This window comes from Oncorhynchus masou, chromosome 5 (genome assembly GCF_036934945.1).
Source record: "Oncorhynchus masou masou isolate Uvic2021 chromosome 5, UVic_Omas_1.1, whole genome shotgun sequence".
Classification (NCBI taxonomy): domain Eukaryota; kingdom Metazoa; phylum Chordata; class Actinopteri; order Salmoniformes; family Salmonidae; genus Oncorhynchus; species Oncorhynchus masou.
Window position 1 is genome coordinate 20,970,249 of NC_088216.1, and position 24,020 is coordinate 20,994,268.

General features: G+C 44.2%; 3 protein-coding genes across 3 annotated transcripts; 1 reads left to right on the forward strand and 2 right to left on the reverse strand.

Annotated features, from left to right (window-relative positions):
- The first annotated feature begins 4,213 nt into the window (after positions 1-4,213).
- Positions 4,214-6,596, forward strand: LOC135536720 (methyltransferase-like 26). Its single transcript, XM_064962979.1, has 6 exons — positions 4,214-4,558; positions 4,817-4,979; positions 5,118-5,177; positions 5,550-5,617; positions 5,714-5,792; positions 6,024-6,596. Exons 1-6 carry the CDS (start codon positions 4,365-4,367, stop codon positions 6,078-6,080), a joined length of 621 nt encoding a protein of 206 aa, XP_064819051.1. The 5' UTR covers positions 4,214-4,364; the 3' UTR covers positions 6,081-6,596.
- On the reverse strand, positions 6,590-9,794 carry LOC135536712 (WAP, Kazal, immunoglobulin, Kunitz and NTR domain-containing protein-like). The gene is given in 3 exon segments (XM_064962973.1): positions 6,590-7,161; positions 7,164-8,556; positions 8,768-9,794. Coding segments are annotated over 3 exon segments (1,860 nt in total). The 5' UTR covers positions 9,083-9,794; the 3' UTR covers positions 6,590-7,009.
- A 1,203-nt stretch (positions 9,795-10,997) lies between these two features.
- Positions 10,998-19,366, reverse strand: LOC135536731 (ras-related protein Rab-40C). Its single transcript, XM_064962987.1, has 6 exons — positions 18,653-19,366; positions 18,375-18,435; positions 18,223-18,283; positions 18,022-18,099; positions 15,812-16,034; positions 10,998-13,933 (listed from the first exon to the last, which is right to left on the reverse strand). The coding sequence occupies exons 1-6, from the start codon at positions 18,804-18,806 to the stop codon at positions 13,626-13,628; spliced, it is 885 nt and encodes a 294-aa protein (XP_064819059.1). The 5' UTR covers positions 18,807-19,366; the 3' UTR covers positions 10,998-13,625.
- Between the last annotated feature and the right edge of the window lie 4,654 nt (positions 19,367-24,020).

The window sequence follows — 24,020 nt, forward strand, 5'->3', positions numbered from 1 at the left end:
GTTTTGCAGAGGCATGTGTCCCTATCTTGGACTGTTGGCTTGACAACCCAAAAGAGGACATATTTTGCAGAATTCATAGTAGGACCTTTTAATATCTGAATATTCCCTCTTAAATGTCTGAAAAGAAGCGCGTCTGCTTATTCCTCGTTAGTGTGTCCTTTTTCCCTGTTGTTGCTCTGCTGTTGTCATCACATTGATAGAATCTAGTGATTTTCTCTTCTGTGGCTGTGCTAATTCTGTTCCACTACTTTTTCTTGGAGTATTGAAGACTTGTTGGCCTGTTTTCATTTGCCCTTATTTGTCACGCCCTGGTCGATATATATTGTGTTTGTCTTTATTTATTTAGTCAGGCCAGGGTGTGACATGGGTTTTTGTGGTGTGTTTTGTCTTGGGGGTGTCTAGCATAGTCTATGGCTGCCTGAGGCGGTTCTCAATCAGAGTCAGGTGATTATCATTGTCTGATTGGGAACCATATTTAGGCAGCCATATTCTTTGAGTATTTCGTGGGTGATTGTTCCTGTCTCTGTGTTTGTTGTCACCAGATAGGCTTTATAGGTTTTCACGTTCCGTTTGTTTTGTATTGTTTGTTATTTCATATCGAGTTCCTTTCAATTAAAGAACATGACATAACCACCACGCTGCATTTTGGTCCGCTTCTCCTTCAACAGACGAACGCCGTTACAGAATCACCCACCACAACAGGACCAAGCGGCGTGGTAACAGGCAACAGCAGCAGCAGGAGCAGCGTGACAAGACTTTCTGGACTTGGGAGGAATTCCTCGACGGGAGAGGACCCTGGGCTAGACCAGGGGAGTGTAGCCGCCCCAAGGTGCAGCAAGAGAAGGAATGGACATGGGAGGACGAACTGGACGGTGAAGGACCCTGGTCTCAGCCTGGAGAATATCGCCGCCCCAAAGAAGAACTGGAGGCGGCCAAAACTGGAGAGGCGCAGGTATGAGGAGGCAGCACGGCGAAGCGGATGGAAGAACGAGAGTCAGCCCCAAAACTTTCTTGGGGTGGAGGCTCACAGGGAGTATGGCTACGCCAGGTAGGAGACCTGCGCAAACTTCCTGTGCTTACCGGGGGGCTAAAGAGACCGGGCAGGCACCGTGTAATGCTGTGGAGCGCACGGTGTCTCCAGTGCGGGTGCATAGCCCGGTGCGGTACATACCAGCTCCTCGTATTGGCCGGGCTAGAGTGGGCATCGAGCCAGGTAAGGTTTGGCAGGCTCGGTGCTCAAGAGCTCCAGTGCACCTGCACGGTCCGGTCTATCCAGTGCCACCTCCACACACCAGTCCTCCGGTGGCAGCTCCCCGCACCAGGCTTCCTGTGCGTGTCCTCGGCCCAGTACCACCAGTGCCAGCACCACGCATCAGGCCTACAGTGCGCCTCGCCTCTCCAGCGCTGCCGGCGCCTTCCTCCTCTCCTGCGCTGCCGGAGCCTCCCGCCTGTTCAGCGCTGCCGGAGCCTTCCTCCTCTACAGCGCTGCTTGAGTCTCCCGCCTGTTCAGCGCTGCCAGAGCCTTCCTCCTCTACAGCGCTGCTGCAGTCTCCTGCCTGTTCAGCGCAGCCAGAGCTGCCAGTCTGCATGGAGCAGCCAGAGCTGCCAGTCTGCATGGAGCAGCCAGAGCTGCCAGTCTGCAAGGAGCTGCCAGTCTGCAAGGAGCTGCCAGTCTGCAAGGAGCTGCCAGTCTGAAAGGAGCTGCCAGAACTGCCAGTCTGCAAGAAGCCGCCAGAGCTGTCAGCCTACATGGAGCAGCCAGAGAGCCAGTCAGCATGGAGCAGCCAGATCCGTCAGTCTGCCAGGATCTGCCAGTCAGCCAGACTCTTCCAGATCCGCCAGTCAGCCAGACTCTTCCAGATCCGCCAGACAGCCAGACTCTTCCAGATCCGCCAGTCAGCCAGACTCTTCCAGATCCGCCAGTCAGCCAGACTCTTCCAGATCCGCCAGTCAGCCAGACTCTCCCAGATCCGCCAGTCAGCCAGACTCTCCCAGATCCGCCAGTCAGCCAGGATCTGCCAGAACCGCCAGCCAGCCAGGATCTGCCGGATCCAACTACCTGCCTGAGCTTCCCCTCAGTGCCGGGCTTCCCCTCAGTGCCGGGCTACCCCTCAGTGCCGAGCTACCCCTCAGTCCCGAGCTACCCCTCAGTCCCGAGCTGCCCCTCAGTCCAGTGGGGTTCTGGGTGAGGACTACTAGGCCATGGTCGGCGGCGAGGGTGGACTATCCTAAGACGCGAGGAGGAGGGACTAAGACAATGATAGAGTGGGGTCCGCGCCGGAGCCGCCACCATGGACAGACGCCCACCCGGACCCTCCCTATTGTTTTGATGTGCGTCCGGGAGTCCGCACCTTGGGGGGGGGTCTGTCACGCCCTGGTCGATATATATTATGTTTGTCTTTATTTGTTTAGTCAGGCCAGGGTGTGACATGGGTTTTTGTGGTGTGTTTTGTCTTGGGGGTGTCTAGCATAGTCTATGGCTGCCTGAGGCGGTTCTCAATCAGAGTCAGGTGATTATCGTTGTCTCTGATTGGGAATCATATTTAGGCAGCCATATTCTTTGAGTATTTCATGGGTGATTGTTCCTGTCTCTGTGTTTGTTGTCACCAGATAGGCTGTATAGGTTTTCACGTATTGTTTGTTATTTCATGTCGAGTTCCTTTCAATTAAAGAACATGAATAACCACCACGCTGCATTTTGGTCCGCTTCGCCTTCAACAGACGAACGCCGTTACATCATTGCTTTTGCTGAAAATCAAAATTCTCTGTTTGAGGCTTTGACCAGGCCATACTTTCTCAGGATGTTGCCTCTGAGCATTTTTGAAGCCACTTGTTTGTCCTTGGCACTGCACATTTTTTAATACTTTTGTTTTAACTCTGCAATGATGGCATTTTGAAACAATAAAATCCTTCTCAAGTTCTTCAGAGTTCCCGCCATTTGCTGTTTAGTCTTTGGGGAATATTGTCTCTCCATTTTCTTTATCAGTTGATCATACCTTTTTTGTTATTTCTCAGCTTTCCTTTAAAGCTTTATCAAGTTTGACATTTGCTTGCAAAGATCTTTGTATGTTTTTGAGCAACCTTTTTCCTTGCAGCGAGTATTCGACTTCTCATTCCTGTTGCAGACAATGAAGAAGGGGTATCAGGGCATGCATCAGGGGCAGGTAAGGCAAGGGCAGGAATGTTGGCCTCATGTTCTGGCTGCAAGTCATCTGGTGACTGAGGTGGTGTGTTGGCTGATAGGTTGGTCTCCCATTGCAACTGTACTCTTTAAAGTCTGTCTTCTATTCCATTGGTTGCATTTCCATTGCCATCTCTTACTACTTTGTTGTCACTTTGTAAGCTCAGAGAGAGATTTCACTTCTCTCTTCTCTTTTTTCTTCCAGTATCTCACCCTGTCTTTTTGCAGATGTTACTGGTATGTATAAGATCATTTTTTATTTTGTTTCTATGTCTGTGACCTCTGTGCTGTTTTATGCTGTTTTAAAAACATCTCAATTCTACCACAGATTAAATAAATGATAGCTTGTTTGGAAATGACTGACAATAAAAAATATTCTCTACACAAGCAATATTTACCTCGATTTTTCTTTAACTTCTGGACTTCACATCTGATACAACTGTCTGCTGCAGCCGTGTGCTTCAGTGTCACAATACGTTTCCGTGGTAACTAAATTAACATTCTCTTGAAAAAAACATTATTAATGATGAATTTGCCCTCAGTGGTGGACATTTTTGTGTAAAAAAACAATATAAAGGGCATACTCACAATAAATATTGATATATATTTAATTTAATTGACTCTTTCTTGAGTAAATAACCTAATAATGTGTAATTATTAATGATTTCGAATAGCAAAACATAGAAGCACATAAATCTGCGTCAGGGACAAGGGCTAAACAGTGAAATTGAGGTATAACATGCATATGAAAAGAAGCTAAAATACTTGACAGAGGGGTGTTTAAAAAATCTGGAGTGATTGTAGTGTGAACTTAATATAATACTTATAAAGAACAATATATATATATATATATATATTTAAATAAAATCCACAAAATGTACCAAGAGGACATTGAAGTGCCCTGTAGTTGAATAATCACCCCGCTTCTCCATCCTAAGGAACTGAAATCTCAGGAAAAGTGCACATTGTGCAGCTTTTTAAAACGTTGCAGTTATTACACCAGGCCGGGTGACGTGGATTTAATCACGTGACACAACGCGGAAGTCGATTAATATTGTTATAGTCCGGAGGCGATATTGTTCAGAGCTCTGTTGTTACTAACTTGCACAGCCAACTAGTTCAACTGGAGTGGTGGAAACAATTGCATCTTTTAGCGCGGAGAGTGTATCCAGGAGTTGCCAAAATGCTCAATGCACCTGCCGCCGAGAGAAATAAGGAACCCATCCTTGCGGTGCTCCGTGAGAGTGTGGATACGGCGAAACCGTTGAATGCACTGGAGATATCGTCTGGTACGGGGCAACATGTCACCCACTTCGCACAGGGTTTACGAAATATTACCTGGCAGCCGTCAGAATTTGACCGACAATCTTTAGCCAGGTGAGTTTAAAGAGATTTTTTTAGCTTGCAAATTAATGTGTAATGTCGTAACGCGAGGCATAAGTTAACGGTTCAGTGAGTCCAGATCTGAGTTGTTTTTCCCAAAAATACAAAGCTGACCGTTATTCAAAATTGGTTACAATGAATTCATGTTGATAATAATAGTAGGCCTAACTCATTCTTTAGGCCTATATCAGCAGCTATTATTTTTTTGTTGATGCTTACAATGAGAATTATCTATTTTGTCCCCGCCACCAGTATAGACGCATACAGAGCGCATCACAACCTGCCGAACGTGAAGCCTGCCATCCACCTCGACGCCTCTCTACCCTGTGAAAACTGGGGTGGGATCCAGCCCGAGTCCTTGGACCTGGTACTCAACATCAACATGATCCATATCTCCCCTATGGCCTGCACTGAGGTGAATACTGTTTAGGCCTACATATTGTCTATAGAGATGCTCTTATAAATACACAGTTAATGGTCCACTAACTGATGATACATGATACTTTTATTGCATACTACTCATTATCGTGTGATGTTGTGTTTTTACCCACAGGGTTTGTTCAAAGGAGCGGGAACCATCCTGAAACCACAAGGAGTACTGCTGACATACGGGGTATTTTATAATGGTGTTACAAGCACAGTGTTGATTATATCCTCAACCTGATGTTGGCAGTAAATAAGCATGTAGAAGAAAGGATGTTGGAAGCAATATTTGTGTATTTCCCATATTTTAGAACTGGAACTCTCAAAATATGCAACTTTGATATACCTTTTTGTTGCAGGTTAGCAGAACTTGCGCAGCAGGTTACAAAAATGTAGGTAGCAAGTTAGGAGAATTAGGTTAAGGTTAGGGAAATGATTGGGGAAAATGCTCTCATAAACTGCTACTAAAAGTCACTTGTATCGAAGTGGCGTGTTTTTAGGGAGCTCACTGTGAAATTGCCCTCATGAACTTGTCTTGCGTCTTCTAATATTGTCTCTCTAGCCCTATGCGTTAAATGGACAGATCACTCCACAAAGCAACATCGACTTTGACCTCAGTCTAAGGTCGAGGTAAGTGAGAACTACAATAATGCTGGAATCTGAATATATCTGCTATTTGACCACACATTATCGAAGCAAATAACTCAAACTGTTGATGTCTTATAGAAATCCAGAGTGGGGCCTAAGGGACGTCACCCTGCTCAGGTCTGTGGCAGAGAGGAGTGGCTTGTTCCTGGAGAAAATGGTAAGAAGTGATACTCCAAATATCAGTCATTTAGGATTTTCATAATGATGTGAATGAAACCCAATGATCTGCGTAAGTAACACAAACATGTTAAATTAACTGTCAGACCAAATGTATTCTAATAGCAAAAGATGCCACATTGAAACATCCATGACCCATTTCTTACTTCAAAATGTGTGAAATACTTTGATGTCGGCTTATAACCACTTTCTCTTGTCATTGTAACGTTAGGTTGACATGCCAGCTAACAACAAGTGCCTTCTGTTCCGGAAGGAGAGTCTGGTGTGAAGTCCACTGCCCTCTCTGGGGTTCCATTCCAACATCACAAATGCACCATCGCGCTCCTGTCTGTACAGGGTATAACATGACCAGTAATGGATATTTAACACTTGGTTGAAAATGAACTGATACCTTATTTGAATCAATGCCAAATCCAATAATTCCCTCAGTTTTCAACTCCTATCTACACAAGTAATTTCCTCATAGGTGATCTGTTTGGTAACTTCAAAATGTATGGCGCTCACTTTTATTGATTAAAATGAATAGGATTGTTGTAGGAAGGTGCTTTTGCATGACACCCACATCAGAAAAGTGCAGAAAAAAGTATTACATTTTTTTCAATCAACTTGGATTATTAATTTACTATTAAGAAGTATGCATTGAAGTTATGGGATTTCAAAAAAGGAGAAACATTACACCACTTCAGCATAGAATTATCACTAGAAAACAGTACGGCACATTACAGTGAATACAAATCTTACACATGAAACATTACATTTGAATAAACCTATTTGAATAATGGTATTTACACATCTCGATTTGATTGTGTTATGTACAACATTGGCATTGTTTGAAAAGTCCGTGCTTGATTTTTCTGGGTAATGAAAAGTGTCAGAAAGAAATGCACTGTAATTTGATACAGGACATCATGGCACAAACTCCACCGAAGAGTTTTTCACATTGTCATTGTAGGGCTATGCCATTGTATATTAGTCTTGCTATAACAGCCCAAGTTGAGGTGATCAGTTCTGGGGCTCTATTCAATCTGTCTCGCTGAAGCGTTAGATTGCGTGATAGAAATGTGAAGGTAATTTCCTATTGAGCCAACATTTGCAGTGTTTACTTTGAATGCAGTCTCCTCTAATGCGGGAGAATTGCCTTTAAATTGAAATCGCACTGTAACGCTGAGCTTCCGAGATACAAATCGAATAGAGCCCCTAGTCCCGGAACCTCTGCAGCATCTCACAGGTCCTCTTCTCCAAGACTTCATGAATCCTCTTCAGCCTCTTATCGGAGATGGGTCTGACGTAGCTGTCGTGGTGTATCACGGCCATGCCGTCCTGTACATCCCCCATGACTAATAGGGGCCCTCCTCCATGGTGATGTTGGGGCAGGGGCAGCTCCAGTCCATCTTAGCCAGGGTCACCTCCAGGTGGCGGGTGTTAAAGAATGCCAAGCCCATCTTCTCGTCGCGGAGGATCTTCTCTAGACTGAACCGGGCGATCCCAGAATCGAGGTCCTCGATCAGTTCCGTCAATCGACCGACGATGGCAAAATCGCTCCGACACAGGCTCGGGACGATTTTACCTTTGACCCGGCACATTTTGCAGGCTCGTCGTTTGGACTGTGGACAGTTTGCCTCGCACTCCTTCTTGGATCGGAAGCGATTGCCATTGCCCTGGCAACCGCCATATGCAAAGGCCTGGCATTGTTTCAAGAGGGAGTTCCAGGCCCAGTGGGCCTCCCAGCTCTTGCAGGGGCCCTGGACCGCAGGTAAGGAACAGATCCCCATCCCCTCCCTCTGGCAGGATGCCTGGCACTCCTCGTAGGTCTCGAAGCGGTTGCGGCTGTCATCGCAGCCCCCGTTGGAGAAGGCCAGGCAGGTACCTTGCTCGGCATCGTAGTACCAGTCAACGTAGCGCTCGGCAGAGCACTCCCTCCGGTCCACCTCCGCCAGGCAGTCGGCGGGCGAAAACGGGGGCCCCATGGGCATTCCCGCCATCTCGGGGTCCTCCGAGAAGATGTCGTCCTCAGTCCGACGGATGACAGAGAGAGGGTAGTCGGCACGGAGGACCCCAGCTGCATTTCGGGCGACGCAAGTGTAGATGCCGGTGTCCCACACCTGGGCGTTGTAGACGACTAGCTGGCCGATGTTGGTGATGACCACGTTGCCGTACATCCGGTCGGGCCGCATTACCAGGCTCTCGTGGCGCTCGCTCTGCTTCTCCCAGGTCACGGCGGGCCGCGGGACTCCCATTACATCACAGTGGAAGCTCACCGTGCCGCCTATGTAGACCGACTGGTGGCTGGGGTTGGAGAACAGCGTTGGGGGAATGGGGTCTTCCAGGAAGGACGTCAGCGTTGGATTGGCTGTTGTGTCCTGAGGGAGCGGACTTGTTTGAGGCCCAGATAGATGAAACCGGCAGGTCACCACAGTTAGCGTCACACCCTGTGTACACGCCTCAGCATCCATGTAACACTTGTTGAAGTAGGTGAGTCCGTCGGAGGCACAGGTGAAGCTGGGATCTTTCTCGCAGTGGTCCTGGCACTTGCAGATGGGCTGGCCCTCCCAGATGTCGCAGGTGGCCCCCTGTTGGCTGCAGATGAAGCCCTGGCAGGTGGCGATGGAGCCCTGGCCCCCGGAGCCCTTCTCTCCTCCGCCCTGGCCATCCGGCTGAGCAGGGGTGCCATCAGAAAAACGGGCGGCCACACAGCTGAAGAGTCCACAAACATTGGTGCAGCATTTCTCAAAGCCAGCACAGTCCTGGGGAATAACAACAGGCATTTAATGAGGCAAAAATACATAGTATATTTAATACAACAAACACCAAGTGGTAGACCTAATAAAAAGAAAAAGTAATGAACGTGTAGTCATACAGTATAACACATTTCCCTACAACTGTTTACGTTTGTCATAAACAAATGACAGACAATGGATTGTGGAATTAAATATTGAATACATATAAATGCCTCACCTCGTCAATGTCACATTCCCGTTCGCAGGTGCTTTGTGCATCAACCCAAAGGTTAGCATTCAGCTTGTTGGGACAAACTCCTGGATGTTCCACTTTTGAACCAGCTAGACTTGCACTCCGGGTCTGTTGTGGGAAGACGCAGAGGCAAACCAGAAACACAAGAGAGGACCAACCAACGCGTCCTGATAAGAGTCCTTTTGGGTATATAAGTGCTTTTGGCTGGTTTGTGTCCACGTTCTTTCCACCTCCAACCCCTCCACGGCTGAGGGAAGATATATTCATTTTAAAAAGGAACATTTCATGAAAGTCATCCATCAACAAGTTCCATAACTTCCATGCAGCCCCTCAGGAAAATACCTCCATTTTGTTCAAATGCAACCATCCAGTTTGTGCGTAACCAATCTGGGTACAAGTACCACTTTTGTTGCTCGCCACGCAAGAGAAACGGTTCTCAAATTTCAGATGAATAAACCATTGTCCAACAAAAACATCTCCCTCTGCGCTGTACATTGATTCAAAAAGTAGCCTCGAATAAGAGAACAAAAATAACATCTGTGAATCCACTCTGGTTTGATAACATCGCAAAACGGTTAGACTAAAACAAAAAACTGCACACACACACACACAAAAAAAAAATCAGGCTATATTTAAGCTGACTTCCAAGACGTGCGGAGTCAACTCACCACACAAAGAGATAGAGAGAAGCAATATCGGTGTTAGCGTGACTAGAGGTAGGAAGGGCAGCGCCTCTGACCGCCCCCATGCTTGTCCAGTGTCTGAAACCTTTATGAAGCAGCACCATGCGCTAAGCAACTGGACAAACATTGTAAAGACATCAAAGGAATCTTGATAGGGCGGTGTTGTCAAGCTGTCCCAACAACAGTACGCACGGGGCCAAACATTCCGGTGAGAAGTGCATCAATGTTTCATGCGTCCAGACAAAAACTCTAGAAGTGTTGCTCATATAAATGGGCCATGATTGAGAAGTTTCCTAATATGCACTGGTTTTGTCTTGGCCAGGTCGCAGTTGTAAATGAGAACTTGTTCTCAATTGGCCTACCTGGTTAAATAAAATAAATACACACTAATAAAGAAGTTGACATACGTGTCTAATTCCGTTTTTTTACCCAATGAGTAAACTATGGTGTAATTTGATCCAGTGTATCTAGAACATATAACATGTTGATATTAAATATTGAATATGTCATGATGAACATCGACAACTTTTTAAATGTGGGGATTAATTAGACTATCTGAGTGAGAAAGAATCAAACATTTTGAGGAGGCGCGCACAGGAGAACTGGCAATAAATATGCGCAACTTGACACTGATAGTGCATGCATAGAAACATGTTGTTTACGTTTGGTTGTGTTCAAGTCGAAGTCTAGACGCGTTGGTCAGTTTACACCCATCATTCACACAATGCTCAGAGATGCCACGGTCAGGTGGCAAGACGTAAAGCGACACATTTTCAATGGTGTGCGACTCATCTTTGTCTCGACACGGCTCAAAGGGCTATGAGAAGCAAACTCCCATCGCTTTCATTGAACGTGACCCTTCAACCTTCGCGTGACTTTTGACCGCCGGCATTCAGAGCCGCTGCGGAGAGGCCGCGAGCCAGGGGCTGCCGAGCCAATAACCCCGGGGCGCCTAATCAATTCAGATCCCCCACCGTTTTACTTCAATTGAGCTTAATACGGACAGCCAAGGGGTCGGAGAGGACAAAGAGAAACAAAGAATTCCCACCACTCGCGCACTGACATTGCCAAAGCTTTGAATAGCCAATAATATCACTACAAAACTCAAGCTCGCAATAAAACCAGATAAAAGAACATATTACGGCACAACGAGGACTGTGAAGAGAGACAGCTATTTTTTAAATATATTTTGTATTGCAATTTGCACTGTATTATGTAGGTAAGTGGCCTTGCATGAGCCATTGCTTGTGCGAGCCAGAACGGCTCATAGGGCAGGAGCCAGAACGGATCATAGGGCAGGAGCCAGAACGGATCATAGGGCAGGAGCCATCTCCTGTTTTCTGAAGCTGAGGCAGAAACAGGTGACATGGTATTATGTATATTATTTGTTGTGTTTTGTTTCCTATTTGGTCCCCAGGAAGAGTAGGGTAAGTGCTAAATATGCACATGAGCAAAACTTATATCAACTAATCAAAAATATACAATACAGTTATTCAGTAATAAATCATTTTGAATAAAAAAAAGTATAACAGTTTAATTTGGGGAAAACCATTGCTTTCCATGGCAACTATGCAGCCACGTTTATTTGCAAAACCGTTCATCATCCTTACAATCAACTCAGCAGCTTATACCACATACAGGTAGTGCTTATAATACCATGAATAATGATTATTTTCCTTGACCTTTTATTCAATAAAAGGGCGTAGAAACAGAGAAAAATGGCATGCATTGGTTTTCATCTCTCTTGCATTGAGCATAGGGATTGTCTCAGTGTAAATACATTCTAAGAATTTTGTCCTTTACAAAAATATAAAAAGACACCAAAAACTGAATATTATTTATAAACAAATGGGTAAAAATAAAATTGTGAATATGAACTCTTTATTTTTTTATTAAGCTTGTATGGATTAAGCTTTATGTGGATACATTTAAGTTTACTGGAGTCCAAAGTTGGGGCGGCAACGTAGCCTAGTGATTAGAGCGTTGGACTAGTAACCAGAAGGTTACAAGTTCAAACCCCTGAGCTGACAAGGTACAAATCTGTCGTTCTGCCCCTGAACAGGCAGTTAACCAGGCCGTCATTGAAAATAAGAATGTGTTCTTAACTGACTTGCCTGGTTAAATAAAGGTAAAAAAAAAAAAAGTTAGTAAGTCACAAGTTAACATAACCACTGTGATTCAGATGAAAGATATTTTAGCCCTTTGCAGCATCCCCCAAAAATCCTACTGATACTTCAAGATAAATCATGATACCGGTAAAAAGCCAGGCACATATTGGTTACTCACAGGGTCACTCAGGGCAAAGGGCCATGAATGAGCAAACAGACTTGGATCAACACACCATTGGCTCTCCGATCAGCATTAAAAGGTAGACTCAGCTAAATGACATTGCCACAAGCAGCATGGCAGATATGGAGATGATCAAGATTGAAGACTTCACTTCACACTGTTCACAGCCTGGTAGCCACGGGACAATAACAGCATAGAAGTAGAGCCTTAGGGAAGTCCCCCCCCATGCGGTTTACTTTCTGCATCTACGTAATATTGCTGAGTATACCTTTAAACTGCAAACAGTGAGGGAGGGCAGTCTGATATTGCACCCATTATTCTGAAATGAAACCAGTGTAATCTACAATGAGCTTTAACAGCTTGACCCCATTTGCTTTGAAATCAATCATATGAGCACAGACCCGACTGGTGTTATACATTCTGGTGCCAAACAGGACAAGGACCCAACTCAACGGACAGAGCAACACACAGAAGAAGACCAACAGATGGATGGGCAGCAGGTAGCCTAGTGGTTAGAGCATTGGACTAGTAACCAAAAGGTTGCAAGATCAAATCCCCGAGCTGACAAGGTAAATGTGTCGTTCTGCCCCTGAACAAGGCAGTTAACCCACTGTTCCTAGGCCGTCATTGAAAATAAGAATTTGTTCTTAACTGACTTGCCTAGTTAAATAAAGGTAACATTAAGACACACACAAGAAGTGCAGAGAGTAAAAAAAAAAAAAAGTTAGCTGCAGCTTCAATATTTTAAGTGTTCCATTTGTTGGCAAATCCATGTGAGATTTGGACAGAATAATCGCTCAATGTGTTTCTGAGCCATATCAAACCAGGGTCATGTTCAGTAGGCAGCAAATGAAAATAAAAAAGACAAACAAGAAAGGACAACCTGAGCTTGTTCAATAAGAAACGCTCAAATTTGCTGCAAAACATTTTCCATTGCATGCCCTAATGAACACGACCCAGACATAGGCTATAAGTATTGAAGAGGGACAAAGTCAACGGACAGGCATAATAACACAATCCCACACAAACTCGCAAAACATTCAAGACGAATCACGTAAGAAGTCAGTGCAAATCATCCACTGGAAAACAAGCCAACCTATTACCACGCATGTACACTAAGTCTACTTAAATATACCCAGTGAGTCTGTTCAGAGTCCTCATACTCTCTTGTAGTGTTGACAGGAAGGTGAGTGATGACGTCACAGCTTAAAGTCCAAGAGGCTGTATGGAGAGAAATAGTAATGTTGTCTTTTTGTAGGCACTAACTCCGCCACGGTTCGATGGACTGGGGAAAATGACTGTCGTTTTTTTTAGATAAACACTGAAAATAAGGTCTGTGGTAAACACAGGCTTAGGAGATCTTATACATTTTGTTCTAGGAGATCATCTTCATCAGCTAACGTCACTTTGTGAATTTTGATGCATTTATGTAATAAAAAAAGCACAAAGGCTTCATAATGAATAAAGGTCATAATAACTGGCTGCTATTATCTCATAGAACAAAGTGTACTGTATAAGATCTCCTAAGCCTGTGTTTACCACAGATCTTATTTTCAGAGTTTATCTCAAAACCCCTATTCTTTCCCCATAGGAAAGGCTGAAAAAAACCACAGGTAACTCACTTCTGGGTTTTAGGACGACAAGCTAGTGAGCTCTACTGGTTACAGTGGGTGGTAGCTGTAGGTTTAACGGCGACCCACAAGATGGCGCTAGGGGGCTAAGAAAGAGTGAAAGCCATATTGGACTCACTCACAGCTTTTACAGTTCCTGTTGTGTGTTTATGCATCTCCAAATTGGGGCCCCTGAGCGCCCCATACAGCGATAGCATTAGGCCCAATGGGAGGCCTCAGAAGTTCCTCCCTCACCCCTCACTAGGTGATGTTACAGTTACTTTTGCTGCTGCTACTCTTGGGGGGGCTCGGAGGCGGTTTAAAAGACTTGGAGCGTTTGAGACTGTTTCCCTTGCTGCTGCTGTTGCCGCTCAGACCACCGCCGCCGCCCGCCGCATTGGTGGCCACGGAGTAGGAGCGTCCATGCATCATGACAGCATTCATTCCATTGGCCATGGAGAAGGACTTGAGGTGGGACTTGATGGCCACGGGGAGAGGCAGCTTGTCAATGAGGTGGACAGGGGTGCATGAGACGATGGAGCGGCAACACAGGTCCTGGAGGCTGAACACTGGTGGGGAGGGGGATGGACAGGGAAGGACATAGTCATGTTGTATTACATGCTATAATGGTATAGCAGAGGACATGACAACAATCAAGTTGTGTTGCTGGTTTATTTTGCAGGCGGGACAGCTGCTGTTGCGTCAATGACGTGGAGAGCCCAGTGAGCTTCCTCCCATCAAATGAGAACCCAGCAAGCAAGAGATAACCACCTTTCATTATTCCAAATAAACTCGGCAAAAAAAGAAACATCCTCTCACTGTCAACTGCGTTAATTTTCAACAAACTTAACGTGTAAATATTTGTATGAACATAACAAGATTCAACAACTGAGACACAAACTGAACAAATTCCACAGACATGTGACTAACAGAAATGGAATAATGTGTCCCTGAACAAAGGGGGGGTCAAAATCAAAAGTAACAGTCAGTATCTGGTGTGGCCACCAGCTGCATTAAGTACTGCAGTGCATTTCCTCCTCATGGACTGCACCAGATTTGCCAGTTCTTGCTGTGAGATGTGACCCCACTCTTCCACCAAGGCACCTGCAAGTTCCCAGACATTTCTGTGGGGAATGGCCCTTGTCCTCACCCTCTGATCCAACAGGTCCCAGACGTACTCGAATGGGATTGAGATCCGGGCTCTTCGCTGGCCATGGCAGAACACTGTATTCCTGTCTTGCAAGGATTCACACACAGAAAGAGCAGTATGGCTGGTGGCATTGTCATGCTGGAGGGTCATGTCAGGATGAGCCTGCAGGAAGGGTACCACATGAAGGAGGAGGATGCCTTCCCTGTAACGCACAGCGTTGATATTGCCTGCAATGACAACAAGCTCAGTCCGATGATGCGGTGACACACAGCCCCAGACCATGACGGACCCTCCACCTCCAAATCGATCACCCTCCAGAGTAAAGGCCTCAGTGTAACGCTCATTCCTTTGATGATAAACGCAAATCCGACCATCACACCTGGTGAGACAAAACCGTGACTCATCAGTGAAGAGCACTTTTTGCCAGTCCTGTCTGGTCCAGTGACGGTGGGTTTGTGTCTATAGGCGACGTTGTTGCCGGTGATGTCTGGTGTGGACCTGCCTTACAACAGGCCTACAAGCCCTCAGTCCAGCCTCTCTCAGGCTACTACATACAGTCTGAGCACTGATGGAGGGATTGTGTGTTCCTGGTGTAACTCGGGCAGTTGTTGTTGCCATCCTGTACCTGTCCCGCAGGTGTGATGTTCAGATGTACCGATCCTGTGCGGGTGTTGTTACACGTGGTCTGCCACTGCGAGGACAATCAGCTGTCCGTCCTGACTCCCTGTAGCGCTGTCTTAGGCATCTCACAGTACGGACATTGCAATTTATTGCCCTGGCCACATCTGTAGTCCTCATGCCTCTTTGCAGCATGCCCAAGGCATGTTCACGCAGATGAGCAGGGACCATGGGCATCTTTCTTTTGGTGTTTTTCAGAGTCAGTAGAAAGGCCTCTTTAGTGTCCTAAGTTTTCATAACTGTGACCTTAATTGCCTACCGCCTGTAAGCTGCTAGTGTCTTAATGTCTGTTCCACAGGTGTTTGTTCATTAATTGAACAAGCACGGGAAACAGTGTTTAAACCCTTTACAATGAAGATCTGTGAAGTTATTTTGATGTTTACAAATGATCTTTGAAAGACAGGGTCCTCAAAAAGGGACGTTTCTTTTTTTGCTGAGTTTAGATATATTCCATATATGAATCAAATCAAAGACTTGAAGGGTAGCAACATAAAATAACAAACAAACCCAAGTTTCCTCACAGCAACAATAACCTTTCCCATTGTTTTACTGCACCCTAAGGCTTCCCAACCCAAGACCCTACAGTGGCTGTAACTTTAGTCTTCCCTGGTCTCCTCACCTCGGTTTGGTCTCCAGAACTTCTCCATGCCGTGCCTCATTAGCACGATGCGCGACAGCTCCGTGAACGACTCGATGACGTTGAAGTTGCACAGAGGGCTGACCTCAAAGAAGGTCATGCCGTTCTTCTCAGCGTAGGCGCGGGCCTGCTCCGTGGGCACCTGCCTCTTAAAGGCCAGGTGGAGCCGGTTGCCAACTAGGATGCGGGGCACCCCCGGGGCATGCTGGGGGAAAGGAGAGAAATCAATAGGAGGATGATATTGAGAGTAGGGGTTGTTTTGTTAACAACTCCCATCTTGTTTACGATTCCTTTAATCAAATCACACACAAACCCTGTTTGAACAGGAAACACACCGGCCTTCTCAAAGCAGGAAACAGGAACAGCAGAAATCACCTTTATTCTGTAAATACATTTGCATGTCCAGGAATTTCTCTTGGTGAAATGGTGCTGCTACAGAGTCAGACAGACAATAGACAGAAAATACTAAATATAGAGACACAGAATCCACACACAGCATGTACACTAAAGTTAAAAACTACAGACTATATAATTAACACTTTAAACTACATTATAACAAAACATTAGGAACACCTGCTCTTTCCAAGACACAGTCTGACCAGGTGGACCCATGTGAAAACTATGATCCCTTATTGATGTCAGTTGTTAAATCCACTGTTTCCGTTCTGCACGAAAACCTGTCCCTGATATTCACACCTCTGAATTTAACTTCACACTTTTTACTGTATAATAAAAAAGGCTACTGCAGAAAAGAGCTGATTTGCTCATATCCAAAGGCCTACCTGTGATTGGGCAGGAGGAATGTAGTAAGGGTATAGAAATGCATAATGATCTGCATTTTCAATGTGGCAGTAAGGGGAAAACACACAAGGCCTATATGAAACCATCTTTAGACGACTCTTCACAGACACATACACACAAACACACCAAAAGTTAGGCACCAAACAGAATTTAAGGAACAGAAAAAACAGAAGAGAAAAAATAGATTTTAGATTCTGATTTAGCTTAGAATACATTTATCAGGCATATGCATCCTACCTTTGAAGCATCTCTTTGAGAGGACTATCTATCCCTTTTTCCAGTGCCATGTGTGCACAGACAAGGTACCATGATGTTAGCTAGCCAGCCAGGTAGCATGGCTAAACAAGGCTGTTTGTTATCAAACCAAAAACTACCATGCCGCTCCAATAACTAAACAAATGTAACAGCAAACCTCATCACTGTCTGCACACCCCAGCTCGCCATCACGGCTTAATAACATTTATAAACTGATGGAGAACGGATGGAGAGGAGCAGCTGAGGTAGGCTAATGGCTGGTTAGGGGATGTGGCATGCTGCTCACAGCTGCCGCACGTGACTTTGGGTGAAGTAGTCATTCTGATATGACGTCACACTCTTAACACTGTTTAATATTCTATTTGTAGGATGCGTAGGGAAACATTCTGTGCTCAGTCATTCATTTCTAAATGAGAAACGCACCATCATTTAGTGATCACAGAGGGAGATGATATTTTCGGCCCCTCCATTTTTTTTTTGCGGATCGACGCGATTCACGCGGACAACCTTTTTTGAAATGAAAACAGCGAATATCTCCAAAAAGTGATGAGTTTACAACCTTGCGGATTTTTTGTTTGTTTGTTTGTATTTATCCTTTATTTAACTAGGCAAATCAGTTAAGAAACAAATTCTTATTTACAATGACGGCCTAGAAACAGTGTGTTAACTGCCTTGTTCAGGGGCAGAACGACAGATTATTACCTTGTCAGCTCAGGGATTTGATTTGGCAAACTTTCAGTTACTGGCCTAACGCTCCAACCACTAGGCTACCTGCCGCCACAATAGTGCAGAGTGTAAAGTCCATGAGCGGGAAGATAAAATGTGTACCTGTGGCCAGTTGGTGAAGGCCACAGCAGAGGGAAAAGCTATTCAGGTTGTGGGAGGTTTTGGCCGTGACTGACCTAAACCGTTTGCCAGAGGGGAGTCTTTTGATAACAACAGCAGATCCTCAGACTACAGCCTGCCCGCCTGGCAATAGCTCTACATGGCTAGTGATTCTACCATCTACAAACCGGTATGGTGTATTTCATTTGAGCTATTACTGCAGCATGAGGCAGATATGCTGTTTAGAATGAAGACTTGAGTCACATCGTCAGACGTGCAGTGTTAAATGATCAGTCAGCAAACTAGCTTACCTCATCGATCTCCCGGATCCAGCGGTCAATGCCATCAAACGACCAGCCATTTGTGATATCATAAACTAGCAGGATTCCCTGTGGGTTGGGGGACATGAACAAGCAATACATCTTTAATCAGTAAACAGTCTGCTTGTCCCTGAATACACAGATGATATAGCCTAGAACCTGAAGCATTTGGAATGAAGGGGTCTAACCCACCTGTGCCCCACGTGAATATGACCGGAAGATTGTGCAGAATCGACCCTGTCCAGACGTATCCCTGTTGAACAAAGAATGACCCTGTTAGAGTCCATTTAGCTTTCTGTCAATGAGTTATCTGCAAGTATTAGACAAGTATTTTCTACATGTACCACAACTCTAACTTGACTCTTCTCCCATCCAACAGGATTGTGGTAGTCTTGTAGTCAATCCCTGAGAAAACAAACATGATTAAAGCAGACAGCCAGCCCAATCTTAACCTCAAACTACAAGGGATTGATTTTTCATCAAGAAGCTTGATAGCCTATGATGGAGAGTACAATGGCAAATGGCCAGTTTGATTCCAGAGTAAAATAAACACTGACTAGTAAGTTTATACTTCATATAAATGTATACACTTGATGTATTCTAACTAGTTACATACACTCACCACTGCTGTAGGGATAGGGAGACTCTGCTGATCCGTCCTGCAGACTGTCTAGGATCTCTCCTTTCCCCACATCACTGTCTCCAACCAGCAAGAACTTCAGGAGGTAGTCGTAACTCTTGACAGGGCTGCCCTGTGTAGCCATCATCCCACGCATTGGTATCAAGTTAAGACCGAGTTTGGAGATCCACTGCGGGTGGGAGAAGTAATGTGTGGAATGCCTTGTCGAACACTAAGGGAGACGTTGTTTACTAGCTAACGATACTATAGCTAACGTTAGCCACAGAGAAATGAAGGTTACTAGCTAGCAGTGTCGCGCACCACTAGCTACAAAACATACAATGAGCGTTGAGCACGAATTATCTCCAATTCCATCATGTTTTCTTTGAAAATCCATTACCTAACTAACGTTAGTTAGCTAGCTATCTAGTAACTTATGTGAAAGAAAAATACCCCGTGCTAACGTTAGCTACCTAAACTAATTTACGAAAACATCATTAACTAATCTGGGCCATTCTGGTTTTGACCAAATGTCCTCTACAAGGTAAAACATTGTTTTTGAAATGTTATTTCAAAACGAAAATGTTACTTAATTTAATAGTCCATAAGTAACAATTAGTTGCCTTCGAGTATGCGTCAGTATCAAAGCAATGCAAATATCATCAACCTAGATTTAGCTTTTGCCAGCATCAACATCCGGTTTTCCGGTTCCTCTTCTTCTTTGATTAAGTTTAATAGCGGTTGGCATCAAATATATGTTGCATTACCGCCACCCACTAGACTGGAGTTCAACTCCCTTAATAAGAACTCAGCAAAAAAGAAACGTCCTCTCATTGTCAACTGCGTTTATTTTCAGCAAACTTAATAAATATTTTTATGAGCATAACATGAGCATAACCGAACAAGTTCCAAAAACATGTGACAAACAGAAATTGAGTAATGTGTCCCTGAACAAAGGGGGGGAGAGAATCAAAAGTAACAGTCAGTATCTGGTGTGGTCACCAGCCACATTAAGTACTGCAGTGATGGACTGCACCAGCTTTGCCAGTTCTTGCTGTGAGATGTCACCACACTCTCCCTGTCTTAGGTCATTTAGGATCACCACTTTATTTTAGGAATGTGACATGTCAGAATAATAGTAGGGAGAATGATTTATTTCAGATTTGATTTCTATCATCACATTCCTAGTGGGTCAGAAGTTTACATACACTCAATTAGTATTTGGTAGCATTGCCTTTAAATTGTTTAACTTTGGTTAAATGTTTCGGGTAGCCTTCCACAAGCATCCCAAATAAGTTGGGTGAATTTTGGCCCATTCCTCCTGACAGAGTTGGTGTAACTGAGTCAGGTTTGTAGGCCTCCTTGCTCGCACACGCCTTTTCAGTTCTGCCCACAAATTTTCTATAGGATTGGGGTCATGGTCCAGTTGGAGACCCATTTGTGACCAAGCTTTAACTTCCTGACTGATGTCTTGAGATGTTGCTTCAATATATCCACTAAATTTTCCTCCTCATGATGTCATCGATTTTGTGCAGTGGACCAGTCCCTCCTGCAACAAAGCACCGCCACAACATGATGCTACCACCCCCGTGCTTCACGGTTGGGATGGTGTTCTTTGGACAAACAGTTCTATTTTTGTTTCACCAGACCAGAGGACATTTCTCCAAAAGGTATGATCTTTGTCCCCATGTGCAGTTGCAAAACGTAGTATGTCTTTTTTATGGTGGTTTTGGAGCAGTGGCTTCTTCCTTGCTGAGTGGCCTTTCAGGTTATGTCGTTATAGGACTTGCTTTACTGTGTATATAGATACTTTTGTACCTGTTTCCTCCAGCATTTTCACAAGGTCCTTTGCTGTTGTTCTGGGATTGAATTGCACTTTTCACAACAAAGTACGTTCATCTCTAGGAGACAGAAAGCGTCTCCTTCCTGAGTGGTATGACGGCCTCGTGGTCCCATGGTGTTTATACTTGCGTACTATTGCTTGTACAGATGAACGTGGTACCTTCAGGCGTTTGGAAATTGCTCCCAAGGATGAACCGGACTTATGGAGGTCTAACATTTTTTTCTGAGGTCTTGGCTCATTTCTTTAGATTTCCCCATGATGTCAAGCAAAGAGGCACTGAGTTTGAAGCTAGGCCTTGAAATACACCCACAGGTACACCTCCAATTTACTCAAATCATGACAATTAGCCTATCAGAAGCATCTAAAGCCATGACATCATTTTCATCAGTCATCTTAGTGTATGTAAACTTCTGACCCACTGAAATTGTGGTTTAGCCAGTTGTGAAATAATCTGTCTGTAAACAATTGTTGGAAAAATTACTTGTGTCATGCACAAAGTAGATGTCCTAACCGACCTGTACTAACGGAAATTTGTGGAGTAGTTGAAAAACGAGTTTTAATGACTCCAACATAAGTGTATGTAAACTTCCGACTTCAAGTGTACCACTACTTTCTCCAATGCTACACATTCCTTTGTCTCATGCCCTTCTGGTCACTTCTCACACCTGGGAACCTCCCTCCTACACACTGTTGCCACATGCCCATATGCTTGACACCTGGAACAACGTAATGTATTCAGCACAAAAGCTCCTACAGGATAACTTAAATATCCTTACATCCAGTTTGCCGGTTTTCTTCTTCTTCTTTTTCTTCTTCTTCTCTGGTATAATGGCGTTTGCAACAATTTGATTTGCATAAAGCTACCTACTGTTTGGGTGGATAATAAGGATCCCAAAAAGGAAACAAAGTGGGGTGAAAAAATCATACAAACTATCAACATTTTATTTAAACTAAACAAAATCACCCTGCTTTTCTATCCTATTCAACTATTGCTGTACATATACTATTCTATACCAGGTATTCTACAGATATACTACATATTCTATTCATATACTGTCCATAATATTTATACATCCCATCATATATTTATTGCTAGTCCTAATATTTATACATTTCTTAATTCCATTCTTTAACTTTTTAGATTTGTGTGTATTTTTGTGTACTTGTATTGTAAGACATTACTGCACTGTTGGAGCTAGAAACACAATCATTTCGCTACACCCGCAATAACAGCTGCTAAATATGTGTATGTGACCAAGACAATTTGATTTGATTAGCTCGTTTCGTTCCATTCTTTGATTTCACCATGTTCCACTCATTGTCACACACTTCCTTGCCGCACTTGCAGATTCAAGCAACAATTCCATGGATGCTTTGGCCAAAACTTCTTCTTCTCATACTGTATACAAATCCATGCACCAAGATGCAATTCGAAGCGTGGTACAATTACTGTTGAAGAAAAAGTCCCTTTATAATAAAACTATATTAACATTTGCGATGTGGCGTAGGCTACAGTTGAACTGAAGTGTTTTTAGGATTTTCACACATGGGGAACATTTTAGGCTACAGTAGGCTACTAAATAACGTTTACATTGGCACACTGACTCACCTAATAATGAAGATGAAGCCATATGCTACTACTCACGGTGATGGCTGATGCACAAGTCTTGGCAATAGCCTGTCTCAAGATGAGGTCACCTACTTTGAAAAACAGTGCTGCTGTTTGCAAAACAATGGGAGTTGTTGAGAAACATGTTTTACTATTTGTTCTACAGACAGGTTAGTCTTCTCTTGTCAGAAGTAGGCATTTGCTTTCCAAACTGTACGTTTTTTGTATTTTTAAATTTGCAAAAGGATAACAGCTGTACCCAACCATAGAAATATAATCCACAGATGGCAGTTCCCATTCTAGTCAGGACTGGCAGCCATTGCTAGTGTACCCATGAGATGAATAGTCAAGTTGCCAGGGTAAGAGGTTCCATAAACCTTCTATGTATTATAGATCTATAGCCCCAATGCAATAAGTCGTATACAGTGCATTCTGAAAGTTTTCAGACCCCTTGACATTTTCCACATTTTTTTACATTACAGTCTAGATTCTAAAACTGATGCAATTATTTTTTCCCCTCATCAATCTACACACAATACCCTATAATGCCAAAGCAAAAACATTTTTTTTAAACATTTTTGCCAATTTATAAAAAATATAAAACAGAAATACCTTATTTACATAAGTATTCAGACCCGTTGCTATGAGATTATTTCAGTTATTATTTCAGTACGGCAACTGCTCCGCCCACAACCGTAAGGCTCTCCAGAGGGTAGTGAGGTCTGCACAACGCATCACCGGGGGCAAACTACTTGCCCTCCAGGACACCTCCACCACCCAATGTCACAGGAAGGCCAAAAAGATCATCAAGGACAACAACCACCCGAGCCACTGCCTGTTCACACCGCTATCATTCAGAAGGCGAGCGCAGTACAGGTGCATCAAAGCGGGGACCGAGAGACTGAAAAAAAGCTTCTATCTCAAGGCCATCAGACTGTTAAACAGCCATCACTTACATTGAGTGGCTGCTACCAACATACTGACTCAACTGTCGCCAATAATGGAAAAATAATGGAAAAATGGATGTAATAAATGTATCACTAGCCACTTTAAACAATGCCACTTAATATGTTTTCATTCCCTACATTACTCATCTCATATGTATATACGGTACTCTATACCAACTGCTGCATCTTGCCTATGTCGTTCGGCCATCATTCATTCATATATTTTTATGTACATATTCTTATTCATTCCTTTACACTTGTGTGTATAAGGTAGTAGTTTTGGAATTGTTAGTTTAGATTACTCGTTGGTTATTACTGCATTGTCGGAACTAGAAGCACAAGCATTTCGCTACACTCGCATTAACATCTGCTAACCATGTGTATGTGACAAATACTTTATGATTTGATTTGATTTGACCCACTAGCTCTAGCTCTGACTAGCTCTGACTTTACTGATACTGATTGAGGAAACATTTGCAGTCACATTTACTTTCTGTGACTGTGATATGTGGTTGTCCCACCGAGCTATGTTAAGATGAATGCACTAACTGTAAGTCGCTCTGGAAAAGAGCATCTGCTATATGACTAAAATGTGAACAATTTTAAATTGGTAATTCAACCCCAGTAAACCCCTCATTAATCCGGCCCTGCTCCGGCCTTCCCTGAGAAATGTTTTAGTCCCAGCATCCACAATAATGTCCATCTTCCTGGACTTTCCCTCCACTTTAGCCGTGTCATTGATCACCATTGCAATACAAATTAGGTCACAAAGACATCCAACCAACTTGACACAACTGTGGGAGGCATTGGAGTAAACATGGGCCAGCATCCATGTGGAACGCATTCGACACCTCGTAGAGTCCATGCCCCGACGAATTGAGGCTGTTCTGCGGGCAAAAGGGGGGTGCAACTGAATATCAGGAGCGTGTTTCTAATGTTTTGTGCACTCAGTGTACATTTCCAGTTTGTGAG